This window comes from Corapipo altera, unplaced genomic scaffold (assembly GCF_003945725.1).
Source record: "Corapipo altera isolate COAL_440 unplaced genomic scaffold, ASM394572v1 98, whole genome shotgun sequence".
NCBI lineage: Eukaryota > Metazoa > Chordata > Aves > Passeriformes > Pipridae > Corapipo > Corapipo altera.
In genome coordinates, this window is record NW_020884914.1 from 5988844 (window position 1) to 6003026 (window position 14183).

General features: G+C 48.9%; 1 protein-coding gene across 8 annotated transcripts in view; it reads right to left on the reverse strand.

Annotated features, from left to right (window-relative positions):
* RHBDF1 (rhomboid 5 homolog 1) overlaps positions 1–14183 on the reverse strand; it is a 59640-nt gene that overhangs the window by 19633 nt on the left and 25824 nt on the right. For 6 of the 8 annotated variants that reach the window (XM_027655101.1, XM_027655100.1, XM_027655105.1 and 3 more), the window contains one exon: positions 847–991. In XM_027655101.1, the coding sequence (XP_027510902.1) occupies positions 847–969 (123 nt within the window). In that variant the 5' untranslated portion in view covers positions 970–991. Of the gene's footprint in view, positions 1–294; positions 312–846; positions 992–10995; positions 11033–14183 lie in introns of those variants that run through there. The other 2 variants (XM_027655104.1, XM_027655106.1) reach the window with 2 other exon arrangements.

A 14183-nucleotide genomic window follows, 5' to 3' on the forward strand; every position in this document is an offset into this window, starting at 1 on the left:
GTATAACCCTCCATTTCTCTGATGGCTAAACTGTTCTTCCACATAAGCGACTGAACCCAGGCCTGCACCCACCCATGGAGATGGGCAGCAAGGACCCCCCAGCTCTGCCTTTGGGGCACAAAGTCTCTGTTCCTGCAGCAAGGCCACATGAGCAGCCAGCATTCATCTTACCCAGGTCTTGCCCCTACATCACTTTTTGATACCTTAGCAGAAATTCTGTATATTTTTCCTGTTCCCAGGACAAATAAGGACACTTTACTCTCACTCATTGCACAGTTTCTATTAACCTATCACCTCATCTCTGCTTCAGCACTCTTCAACGTTATTTATTTCTCCATCCCACATGGTTTTCTTATGTTCCTCATGCTGGTAACAGCTTCTTGTTGCCAGTAACTGTTCTTTCTCTGCTGTTACTGATGAAAGCCTGTCATTATTTTGGCTATTCATAAGTCAGATTCATTCCCAGCTCATTTCAACACAAGCTGCAGCACTTCCAGGCCCTCATGTTAGTCTAGGAGCCCTTCACTCCTCCAGTCCCCTTAAGAAGTGCTTGTTTGAATAACTCACTCCCATATCCCCAGCCAAGACAGTTTTCACAATGCCCACATCCAAACACTCACATCTACTGATCTGAGCACATCAGCCACCCACCCTCATCCCTCCCACATCCCCTTCAAGGGGAGATAATTACTGATCATAAATTCACTCAAAGGCTCTGCCCCGTCTTATGTGGCCTCATGACCTGGCACCACACACTGCCTTCCTCTCGGCCAGGACTGCCAGAGACCCCAGGCACAGACACGCTCCCAGCACACCCCTTCCCAGCTCCTGCCCCCCCCTCTGTACCTGCACGGGCTGGGGGGGCTCTTCTGGCACTGTCACGGGCACTGGCACCGGGATGTCCAGTTTCAGCCATGGTGGCTTCTTCCGCTGTAAACTGCTCGTGCTGTCGTGTCGCGCCTCCGACATCGTCCCACGCTTGTCCTCAGGCCTGGGAGAGGGGAGAAATCAGAGTCAGGAGGGAATCCAGCTCATCCCTGACACGCTCCATGCGGAGAGAGGCTCCCTGCCCTCCTCCAGGCTGTGACTGAGGACCCAGGCCCCAGGCTGGATGGATTCCCAAAGGGGGCTCAGGCGTCACAGCTCGTGACCACACTGGTCAGCCAGGACCCGACACTCGGAGGACACAGCACATTCCTCAGGCCCACAGGACCTCGAGCCAGCTGCTGAGACCACAGGCACAAGTTTGAGAGTTGCCTCCCATTAAGATTTTTGCTGAGACTACTACAAGATCCAGATTCCTTAAGAACCAGTTATGAATTAAATCTTAATGAGATCTGGATCCAGTCCAACCAGCTAAGTGACTGCAGTACCAAAAGTCACTGACCTCCCTCTAAAACCACCTTGTGACTCACAGACACCCTTCCTTGCCCACCCAAAGCTGAAACACTGCACTTTCCTACCCACCTACCACTTAGAAATTAGCAAGTGGCCGTCTCTCACTTCTGCTTCTAATCTCTTTTAAATGCAGTCATTTAAAGTGCACAGAGCACAGAGCAATACCAGTACAGCATGAACATTAGAGAACTGGCACTAATCCTGAACTAAGAGTGGTTTTCATACATAAATAATAATGATATGGTATTTAAATAAAAACCGCTGCGTTACCAAAATGCCAAAGCAAGCAGAGTGACTCGCTGTCATCTTGCCCACTCTCCTGCAGTTTTCCCCTCCTGTTTAGGTCACAGGCAGTAAGACAGGGACCACACAACTCTTTCAGACTGGCAGAGCACCTACTTCACTGTGTATGCTCAGAGAAACAACTGGAAGATCAGCTCAGATACCTCCACAGGAACTTTCCAATCTAAATTATACCACAAGCCCATATTTCTTTCTCTCCTAGCATACAGACAACTGCAAGCCAGCATGTGTGCTGACTGGGACAACAGATCCCATTCTATCCCAGCGTTGTCCTGGGCCACAGATCCCATAGGGGACAAAAAAAAATTAAAAAAAAAAAATCAAGTGTCCCAGCCTCTTTCCCCACCATGGTGGACAGAGCAGTCAGTTAATTCAGCAGGCACAATAACTTAAAAAGGAGAAAAACTGAATTAAAACTTAGTGCTCTAAAAATGTTAACACAGTCCATTTATTTTAAATGCAGAATGAGTTTAACATGCAAGGATTCTTCCTTGAGAGAAGCCAAGTCCTAGGCCAGGACTAGAGGCAAAGGGACCTCCATCCTTTGAGACATTCAGCACTCAACAAAACGAGGCCCTGAGCAGCCTGAATTATCCCAGCCACAGTGGCTGAGCCAGGCAACCTGCAAGGGTCCCTCCCAACCTAAATTAGGCACTGGTTGTCCAAAACACGCGCTGCCTCGCACGGCATTTCCACCATATTCCCACAGCTCCCTGCAGCTGCTCTGGGAAGGAGCTGCACAAACAGCAAAGCTCATTGCAAAAGATACACAGCGGGGAGGGGGGAGGGCAGGGGGGGAAATAGGTCAACAAAAGGGAGAGGGGGATGATCTGGATGGGGTAGGGAGAGGAGAATCTCATCTAAAAGGAGCTGAAGGCCAGCTGCTGGCTCGGTCACACAAGCTGGGCTGGCTGCCAGGAGTGCCCTGCTCAGCTGAGCCCAATGACAGAAAGGGAGGACTCAGCTGTAGGTGGATGAAGGTTGGGTTTCAGCAAATACCCCAGGCCCCCAAAAGTCTGGGAATTCATGACCCAGCCTGTACAGACATGCCCTTCGTACGTGCACCACGGTCCTGTGTGCACAGACGCTGTGCTGTGCATGAGAGGGACATAGTTCCTTCCTTCCCTCCACCCTGAGCCACAGGGGTGGCCAAATACAACTGTTCTGACTTCCTATAAGATGGGAATAGTGAGAGTATCAGGGGGATTCCTGCCTGCACTTGGTGAGGGTAAATCCACCATGAGACATTTACTGAAAGGTCTTGCACGCAAAATGGGCAAACTTGTCTTCACAGTAGGGTCAGAAAGCAAAGTAGATTTCTCATACCTGAAACACTCCCTTGGTGCAATGTAGAGAGCTCCAGCATTTACCCCTGAGGAACACAAGGTCTTCCTGAGATGCTCTAATCAGAGACCAGCCAACAAAGACAGAGCCACCACTCCGGAGTGACCAAACATTTCACACAACTCAAGAGCCACCTTTCTGTGCCTTCAAGGGCAAATTTCGGAGCCTCTGAACTAGAAACTCTTTTTGCAGCATCTCTTCACTGAGCCAACATCACTCAACTTCCTTCCTGTCCACCTACAGAGCTGCCTCTGTGAGCAGGAGCTCTGGGTGTAAAGAGTACAAACATGTAAGACCTGCAGCTTTATCAAAGTGAGGCCAAGCCAGGAAGGCAGAGAATGAATCACACCTGTATTGCCCAAAAGCTGCTGCAATAACGCTGCGCCCCGTGAAAGACTTTGCAATTAAACCTGTTTTCAGTTTCCCTTCCAAAATTGCCACAGACAGTAATATCCATGTATCCCTCACTGCCACCCTTGCAGAGCAGAGCATGGGACCTCCAGCAGTGTGCACACATGTCAAAGAGGAGGAGAGGGCATGCACACACAGAGGGGCAAGCCTGTGGCCTTACAATTAACCCCAAAGTTGACTCAACTTTGTACTTTAGATAAGGAGAATACCTCATGGACTATCTGAAGATGTAATTCACATCCTGACAGAGCAATGGATTGCTCTGCTTTCTCCCACCTTCCACAGCTAAAGAGTTCTTGAAATAGCAAAGCATCAAAACGCACAAAAAATCGTTGTGTAAGTGCATTCAGTATTTAAAGGCCAGGTGAGTTTCAAGGGTGACAGTAGAGCAGTGAGGAGCAAATCCCTCTACCAGTTCGACCTTTTTTACTTACTAACATGTTCACTTCCCAACAAAAGTATGCAGTTAAGGCAAAGCTGTTCAGCATTCCCAACTCCCTGTGTGCATTTGGAGAGGCCAAAAATACACCTTACAAACACACCTAAGACAGAGTTTGCAGGGCCTGATCCACTGTGAATATTCATCCACAGCACAGGCCAGGCAACTGCCTCTGACCCTGGGCACAAAAAGGGCTGGGGTATGGTCACAGGAGGCAGGTCTCCAGGGGGTTAACAGGGAGACTGAAGGTGGATCCAGGTGTATATATAGATGTACAGCCTAGCTGTACATGGATGTACAACTGTGTACACAGATGTACAGCTGGATGGTCAAACAGTCTGCATGGCAGGTCACAGCCCTTATTGCACCTGGTTCTCACTCAAAGTGCTGCAGTCACTGATTTCTATCTCAGCATTGCACTGAAAGCACTTGCTGAGTTTCACAACGACCCCTTGGTTATTTTTAGGGGTTGCTGTTTTGGGATCCAGAGTCCATGTATTTGATGGGGCCAATGGGGTTTGTTTCAGAGTTGCCTGCATTGACACGTTCTGAGTGGTCCCATATCATCAATGCCAATGTCTCAGTCCTGTCAAGTGGTCATCAACAGCAGCAGGATAGGAATATCCTCAGCACAGCCATGCAAGGTCAGGCCAACTGTCCATCTAAAGCCAGTGTCTTCTTTCCAACAGAGGATGCCTGGCAGGGGGTGCAGGGTACAGATCACTCAACAGTCCTATCTCCCAGCACAGAGCCATGGCACGTGCTATGAATAACTCAGAGGCTTCTTGTAACAGAGATGTCTTCACCTTTAACAGTTCTGTATCCATCTCCATGTCCATCCACTGGTTATTCTTCCAGAATTTATCCAAGTCGCTCTTTAATCCAAGCAGACTTTTAGTATTCATAACTGCACATGACAAAGCTGAAACGTGCTGCATGACAAGCCCTCTTCAGTTCCTCTGCAAATCTGCCATTTCCTGGGTTCACTTGTTGCCCTGCAGTTCTTGGGCTAGAAGACTGATCAGCTTTTCCCTATCCTCCTTCTCCACACAAATCTTGACTCTACGGATCTCCTCCACGCCGTTCCTACCAGCCCCTCTTCCCATCAACACAGGGGGATCCACATCCAGCAGCTCAGTCCTTGGAAAGGAGCTGTTTCAGATCTCTCACCTGAGGAATATAGAAACAAACTCTTTTCCAGAGCACACAGGCTGAATGCAGGGCATTTGCAAATCTGGCTTCTTCTAACGGATCAGCTGCACGTGGCAGCAGCACAAAAATTATTAATAATGTCCATTTCAATTAAAACAAACAAACGAAAGAAAGAAATGTGTAGATTGCAGATACTCTGGGAAAGTCATCTTCAAAAGCTCTGTGCCAAAGCAAGGTCACAGCACCAGAACGAAAGGCAAATCCACTGTGCTGTGGGTCAGGCTAAGAAAGGGGGAGAGTGCATTAAATTCCAAAGTTGGCACATGATCAAGAAAAGCTGCTTAGTGAAATCCACTGACCCAAACAGTGAAGGAAAAGCCTTGCCCAGAAGCCTGAGCATGCTCCTAAAACTGACAGGCATCCTAAATACATTCAGGATTTGCAGAGTCATTTCAAAGACAGTCCAACCTTCCATTTGGACAGACAAGTGACGTTATTCCCATGTTGACTTCTTTTCTTCCAAAAATTCCATTTTACCAGCATTTAAAATAAAGCTGGGTTTGGTTTTTTTTTCCCCAAGAAACATTCCAAACAAAAACCAAAACAAAACCCCAACTTCATTCAACCCAAACAAACAAACAGCATCTGCTTTTTCCAAGACCACTGCTCCTCTCCAGCACAGCATGTACATGTTCCTACAGACAGCCCCAGAACACCAGGGCTATTCCACTGCAATCCATTCCATGGTCAGGCTCCAGCTGCTTTTCTCCAGTTTTCAAACCTCCCTCACTGCAACAAAATCATTTGCAGTGCCTGCTGCAGAGTCCCAGGCAAGCCCTGCGTACCTGAAGGGTACTCTGGTTGAGGAACACCAGCAGGCATCTGGAGACAGCAAAGAAATCGGGATCCTCAATGTGTTCTCCAGACAGAGCGAGCCAGAGGAGACAGCAGGTTCCTGGCTGTGCCTCTCTCCAGCAGGATTGCTGCTGGCACAGCAGGGAAAAGGCAGGAAGTCCAAGGAGAAGAGGAGCAGTGGGGTTTCGGTCTCATGGCTGCCAATAAAACCATCTAGCATGGAACAGACCCAGACAGTTACACACAGTATCCCAAATATCTGAGCCAGCCCTGTAAAACAAGGCAGATGGAGGGGCTGAGTTCCACGGGGAAGGTGGAACAGGTCTGTGACCCTGCACTCTTAGGGAAAGCTGCTGAGAGCACAGCAACACCCAGGCTTGGGCTGAGACCAGCCTGAGAAACTACCTTAGGAATGAAACCATCAGCACTGCCCAGGGCCCTCTCCTGCTTTCCAGACCCTCACAGCCGAGCTGGGAGGAGATGCCATAAGGCTTTGCAGACCCACAGGCTGCCCAGCAGAGGCTGGGTCTGAGCAATCCAGGCACCTCTGGGCACAAGCCTGGCAGAGCTCTGCAGACACACTGCCCTTTGAGCCCTGCCAAGCAGGGAGCTGGCAGCACTGCCATTCCCACACACTGTCCCTCTCGCTGCTCTCTGCCATGCACAGGCTCTGCCTGAGTGCTGGTGGAGGCTGGTCCTGCCTCCAACAGCCTGCACCAAATCACACAGGCAACAGTTCCCCACGGCCCTGGTTCTGCTCACAACCAAACCACCCTGCCAGCAAGGTGCTGCCCAGAGAGCAGCCTTGCCTTACTCCACTGAGCCACTTCAAGGTGTTTTACCAGCACAAAACTAACCCTAGCAAATTATTTCCTGTTGATCTGGCAGCCTGAAGAGGCTCAAACAATTTCAGATAAGCCCTGTTGCAACGTGGAGCGGAAGGGTAGGCCCAGCCCATTCAGTGATAGCTCAGCATGGCAGCAGCTCAGCTCAAACATCAAATACAGCCCCAGCCACTGTCCCCTGCCTGTGTGACACTGTCCTTCTCCAGCCCCGGCCTGGCATGTCAGTGCTCAGGGAACTGCATTTGCCCCTGCTACATGCATGGAGCCCCAGTGCCCTGCTCTGCAGAGGGACCAGACAGGAGCACTGGGGAACAGCCAACCTCTTATTGAAAGCAGCAGCTTCCCTGCAGGTCACTGTGGCACATTGGCACATTGCCTGTCCCTGCCTTTTAACTTTCTGTCCAAGTAGAAGGAAGAAACGGATCTCAGGTAGCAAAAGTCTTTCTGATGGAACAGAAAGTGAACCAAAGGCCCAGAATCTTCCTCCCGAGAGTTTTCTGTTCTGTCAGTGCTCTTGAAAGATCTAGAACAGGAGCTGCACAGAGGTGGCCATAAAAGCAGCACACAAGTAGGGCATGGAACAGCAGCACACGAGCACCACCACGGCACTGTGCCAGCAGGAAGCCACCAAGGTGGGGTGGGTGCTATGGGGAAAGTCTTTAAGTTCTGTGGCTACCCAGGCAACCAAGGCAGCACTGAGGGATCTCACCATGAACCATCCAATTAGCTGAGAAACACCAGTAGGAGCTGCCTGGTTTGGAAGCAGCCAGGCAGACCCCTAGACAGGGGAACGGGAAGATACATGAGAAAAAAATCAAGAGTTGGGATTTCATGCAAAGCCTGGTAGAGTGATGGTGTGCCAGAGACACACTGAGAGTGCAAAGCTTCAGCTGGGACCCACTGAACATGGGCAAGGTTCAGCTGCATACAGAGCCAGAGGGTTTTAAGTACAGGTAACAAAAACATGTGCCAGTGAAGTCTGAATAGATGTGAGCCAATCCCATGATCAGGAGAGCAGACCTGATATCCCTCTGAGCAACTGGTTTTCTCGATTTTCAGAAAAAGATGCAGGTCATGATGGAAATCAACTATAAGTGAGCTCCTGTTGGAATGCCAGCATTACAAGATTTCAAAGCAGCTTCACCTGGGATCTGGAGGGTATCCAGGTGTGACTCCCTCATACAGAAGATGGAGGAAGACCAGGGAGCTCAAAAAATTCTTCTGATTCCTTTGTCTGTACAAGCATAGTTGAATTTCTTCAAACACAGGATAAAAGATGACCCACAACTGCAACCTGCAAACACTCACACAGGCAACAGACTCTGACCTTTGAAGTCCTTTTGTTGCAGCAGACAAAAGGCAGAATAGTAACAACAACACAGAAACCAACACTCAAAATTCAAGCTATGAAGATGTCACAGCCTCTTGATATGCAAGAGAGCAGAAGAAGCAGTGCCCCAGCCCTCTGTGCTACCCCTCTCCTCGTGCTGCTCCACAGCTGTCGGGTGATGCACACTGGGGACCAACCCACACGAGCTCAGCAAAGGAAACGGCCTGTTCCAGCCCAAGCTCCTTCCCACATGGCTCCACAAACACTTGTGCCAGCAGAAGGAAAGGGGAAGCAGCAGGAACAAACAGAGCAGCTGGAGCCAGATGACTGGACTGCTTCTGAAGGCAGTACAGTTTGAAGTGATCATGGAAACAGGGCCAGAAACTCTCACTTGTAGCACTGTGGGAAGCCAACAATTATCTCAGGGAGGTGGTGGGTTTGGCCTCTCTTGATGCTTAAATAACCTTCTGAGAAGTGCCCTCAGTGCAGGTGTTGAGTGCAGCAGGAATAAAAATACTACTGTATCAGCAGAGGCAGAGTGAATTTTTTTGGTGGGGTCATTAGATGGGAAAACATCCAAACCATTCACGGATTTCTCCAGAGATGACAGCCAAGCCTCACCCAAGGGCAGCTTCTACTGAGGGGTTTCCAAGGGAGGAATTTCCCCTGTCTGGAGCACCCACAAGGAACTAGGTGGAAGGGAGCCAAGCAGAGCAGGCTGGGCATAGGGGCCTTCTCCATCTCCTAAACATGTGTGGCCCCAATGACAGAGGCTGGTTCACAGCCCCAGCCAAGCACACCCATGCACCAGAGCCCACACAGGGCCCAGGTGATGAGCCATCATCAACTCCACCTTCCAGAGCAAACCCAGCCCAGAGCCATCTACAACCTGCCTGGATACCAGCAAGGGGAATGGCCTGCATGTAAAACACAGCCAACAATGGGAGAGGGAGTGGAAAACCTTCTGGAGTACTTGGGTGTCTTCGCCCTGTTTGTGTTTGCCCATGAACACACCCTGCAGCTTTGCCCAGAGAGCACCAGCCTGCCACCACATCCAACAGCCACAGTGCCAGCAAAACAGCTGGTTTCCACCAAGAGATCCATTACCAGCTACCAGATGGCTGATGTATCTCAGGAATCCAGGATGACACCACTGCTCCAGTGCCACAGAGAACGCAGCCAGAACGGATAACGAGCGTAGTCACATTAACAACTCAAATATTAACAGTTCCAGCTATAAACAACTGACTGCCAGCACTGGAACTGCATCCAGAGGAAGGATCATCTTGTTCCTGAATGCTACTCAAAGGTAACCACAGCTGCCTGCTGGGTTAGTGGAGCCCTCTGCTCTGGGGTCCCCAGCAGCCTCAAAGCACAGTTGTCTCAGTGCTCTTTATTCTTCAGCTCCTCATTAACAAAGAAGCAGGAAAATGTGATCTCAGAAACTATTTTAGTGCACATTTAACTCATTTAAACAATTCAATGGGGCTTCAGAAGACCCTGTTTCAGATTTACTTCCATTACTAGTAAAATAGATGCCCTGTAAGGTACTGGCTGACCCACAGGTACCATGGACACAGACACTGCCTCAATTATACAGCAAGGTGAGAGTCACAGAATTGCTTTTGTCAGTGTAGCCACGACCCCACATAAGGAAACAGAAGACAAACCCAACAAAGGCATCATTTTTCATTGAAATACTGAATTTTCAAGTTTTTTCTACCAGCTCTCATATTCATCACAAGTACTGTAAGGGTTCAGGACACAAGGAAAGATAGGAAAATGTCACTGGGATGAAGCTCAGGAGAGCAGTAAACACAGGCTCTGGTTGCTTTTGGAACAGCTGATGCTCATGCATGCACCCCAAGAACAATTTTCTTGGTAAATTAATGCCTCTTAGTGATTCCAACATTGTTCATTTAGAAAATATGAGATCAATAAACAGTTGATGCAAAAGCAACTGCCAAAACCAGCAACCTCCTCTGAAAAGATCACAATAAGCCAAACCAAAAATTATGTGAGACCAAAAGCCACCCATCCTCCACAGCAAAAACTCTGGGTACTAAAAACAGCTAAAAATCACTGTTTGTTGTGCTAAATAAAAAGGCTTCAATGGCCAAGGAGATCAAAACTACCACAAATGACAACATTTCCTATGGAAAGTTACATAAAACCACGCTGAATAGCAACCTAAAAAAATCTTAGAGGAAATAACAATAACAAACGCTGGAGCCACCAGAAGACACACTTCACATTCAGGAAGGATGGAAGCTGCAGAGCCACTCAGAAGAGCTTTCTCTGCATGTTCCTTTCAAACTCAGAGCATCCTCAACCCCCCCATCACACACCTGCTTTCTCCAGCACCACCATACCTCTGTTCACCTGGGTCCCAGTGAGAGAATAAGTAACGAGGTCCAATGGAGATCCTTCAAAGGAACAATTAAATAGCCAAGGACTCGGAGCAGAGCTGGTTTGGCTGGAGATGCTCTTCTTCAGCATCAGCTAATATAGCAGCCAGGGACACAGGAGAGCTTGTCTGCCACTCTGATGCTCTAATTTCTACCCTGGCTAGTGCCCAACAGCCAGGCACACACATCTCCTTCTGGGTCTAACTGGAAAGCAGCTGCAGGAAGAGCTTGTCTTGCTCTGCAGGTGTGTGCCCAGTGCACCAACTCAAATAGAAATAACCATAATTCTAACTTGGTTTTAGCAAAAAAACAACATTAAAAATCTAAGTGAACCGTACTTCTTCAGTCTGAGTGAATGGCACATTCTCTCTCACTGTTCTCCCTGAAATCACAGTCCCAGAGCAGCCGGAGAAAAAGAAGGAACACTCACACTTTTTGGCACAACTCACAGTCTGTTGTCTTCTACAGTTCACTTTAAGGCTTTGAATTTAAGCAACAGAGAAACCCTACCTCACATGTGCTGATTGCTACAGGGCAGTAAATCCCGAAATACGGAAGCTCTATTTGTCAATCCCGCCGTCTGAGCCCTCAAGATTTTAAAATTCAAGCTGTTCTAACTTTCACTGAGCCAAAGCCAACTAAGTGCCAGAGCTGAAGAACAGTAAAAGCAGCGTCCTGTGCAGCTTCAGGATGACCTCATAGGGATTGTTCCTTTTTAAAGGAAAGCAAACCTTCAAAGCAGGGATTGCTGCTGACCAGCAGAGCAAGGGGCTGGCTCTCAGTGAAGTGGAAACAGGAAGGGGAGGAGGAGGCAAAGGTAGGCTTTCCAGAAAAGGCAAGATCAGGCACGTCTTGCTATCTCTTCTCCCCTTGGGAAGGCTGTACCGTGCCAGGGAAGTATTGTGCAATGATACCTCTTAGTTCACTGGGAAGAAATTACACTTCCTTTAATAAACACTGTGCTTTAGAGATGCTCTGATTTCTAAGGCAAGGTCTGTTTGTTGCTGAAGGCCCCAGAATTTGAGAGCACATCCGCTGCTCAGGTCTGTCTCGTCATAGTCCTATGATGGGCAAAAAATAGCTTTAATTATATTAGAAATAAATTGTTTATCTACGTAGTTGAAGAGTGCACCCAAAGGAAATTACAGCAAGAACAAGCCTTATGTCAATCTGACATTTGCTGTCTCTGCAGCAAACAGAGCCCACAAGCAATGGAACATACACTCCACAGCTTTAGGAGATCTGACAGCTAAGGTTAACGTGAAGAATAAACTCTCTGCCTTCACCAAGTGGGAAACAGCCACTGCTTGTTATTCAAAAGGATTTGACCATAGTTTGGATGATTTGTTCAAAAACTCAGCTACTAATTTGCTCCTTGTGGCATCATCCCAACACACAGTAAGAAAAAAAAAAAATCCCACTTCCTCATTCCTACAGCAGCATGGACTGAAACAAGGATGAGAGCTGTGATCTGAAGTGGGCCTCAACTGGTCCTGGACAGCAGCTGGATGAGCAAGACCAAAACCAGGAGCAAACAGTCGGAAATCCCTGAAGTTCAAGTAACAAAGATATGACAATAGGCAAGCTCAGCACAGACGCAATTTCCACTTCTCCCTGTGGAAACCTCACTTCCCAATGGCACAGACAAGCCTGCCTGTGGAAACAAGAGGTTGGCAGGCAAGGCCTGCCTGCCTCACAGGGCACTGGAGGGAGGGTCTGCACCACTCTGTGCAAGCTGGCCTGGATGGCACAAGCAAACATCACACACCAAATCAGGCTGGGGTTCTCCAAGGACATGGAAAACAGAGCTGCCAGCACGACCATGGGAACTGCTGCCTAACACATCCATTTCCTTCCAGGGTTAAATCTTGCCTGCTGCCCACTGAATCTCCTGGGACTAACAGCTGCAGGGCTGGGACTGTCCCTTCTAAATGCTTTTCTCTCAGAGGGGAGTTACTGGACACTAGCAGAGTAAGCAACAGGTCCTGACATCCATTCAGTTCAACTGGTTCTTCTGCTAGTTCTGAACAAAGCAAAAAATAAACAGAAAAAAAGAGGGGGAAAAAAAAAGAACAAAACAATCAGCCACAAAGCTAAAAACAACCCCATCACTGGGGAGACAACTGCCTGTGTGACACTGGACACCAGGGTCTCCCCTCCTCTGAAGAACTTCCAGCAGCACTGGGATGTTTTACCCACTAGTCAGTCACAAGTCCAACTAAATTCAGGTTGCAGCACCCACAGCACACACTGAGACATTGTCACACAGCAGAGAGGATAAAACACGGCTCTCTGAGCAGGCAGGCAACACGTGCATTCTGTGGGTTACCTAAAACTACAACAGATACATACCCAGCAGCAGGGAGGCAACCTCACAGTAACAGAGTGAGATCTGCTCATTTTGTGTCCCTTGTATTCCAACTAGATGATGTCAGACTTAGAGCCCAGCACCTCTTCAGCTGAAAAGAAAGGAAACTAATCCACGTCTGAGATCAGGGAAAATGTTAAGGAAGGAACCCATCCTCAAGTTTTAAGTATTTCTACTGAAATGGGTCATATACTGGCAACAGGCTGGTGGCTGCAGGAACAGCAATTAATAGAAGTGTCACATCAGGTCACAATTAATGCTGGAACCTCTGAGAAAGGCACATGGTCTCCACGGGATGCCAAAGCCTCCAGAGACAGCTAAGGAAGAAAGGCAGCAACCACAAGGGAAGAATCCTATCACAGACTGTTCTGCTGGATAAAAGCTCTAGAGTTACAGATAGAGAAACGTCAGGATCTTCAGCTCACAGCCAGTCCCACTTGGCAGGCACACCCCCAGCAGCACATGGGGTGCTCTGCCAAACCTTTTGCTGGATACACTGAACGGAAGAGGAAAACAAGCCGGTGCTCCTGGTCATGTTGCCCATCTCAGGCCTTCAGCACTAACCAGGCTGTGCTTGAGATCCGACACACTGAACGGAATCAAACCTTTACTAATTATATCTGAGCACGAGGGCTCTGTGCCCAGAATAAACTGTCCTATCACGCCACTCTCGGCAGACCCTGCCTCTCCCAGGGGAACATGTTGGGACTTGCTGGCTACTCTCCGGGGCTGGATTCCAGAGGAACAGGACTGATGACCCCAAAAGGAATTCCTATTCCTGCCTGGCGACCTCGCTCAGCTGCAGCCTCGGTTCAGTCCCCGCCGCGAAAGTGAAACGAGCCGTCTGCCAAGTCCAGTGACGAGGGACATAACTCCTGGCTGAGGTGACACATCAGCACCAAGCCACGAGAAGGATGAGCTTTGAGCTTGCAGGGGAGCAGAGCTCTCCCATATCCAAAGCTCATCCCCCTGGCTGAAGCCTATCCAGCACAGAGCAAGACATTCCCGAGACCGGGGCCAGCCCATGGCTTTCCCCAGAACCTGAAAAGCCAGTTTGTAGGCAGATCTCTTGCAAGTGGATTGCTTAAAAAAAAAAAAAAAAAAAAAAAGGGTTGTCATGGGAAGTCCCAGAGCAGAACTAGTTTTGTGGGAGTTGCTTTTACGCTGCACAGCATTAACCTCCTTTCATGGGAACGTACAGAAGCAGGGACACCACGGACACACCACTGCCTTCCTGGAGGGGGCACAGAGACCAGAACAGAGCTGGGGACATCTTCCAAACCCACAGCACCTCCTGGAAGGCTGGCAGTGTCCCACCTCAGGAACGGCA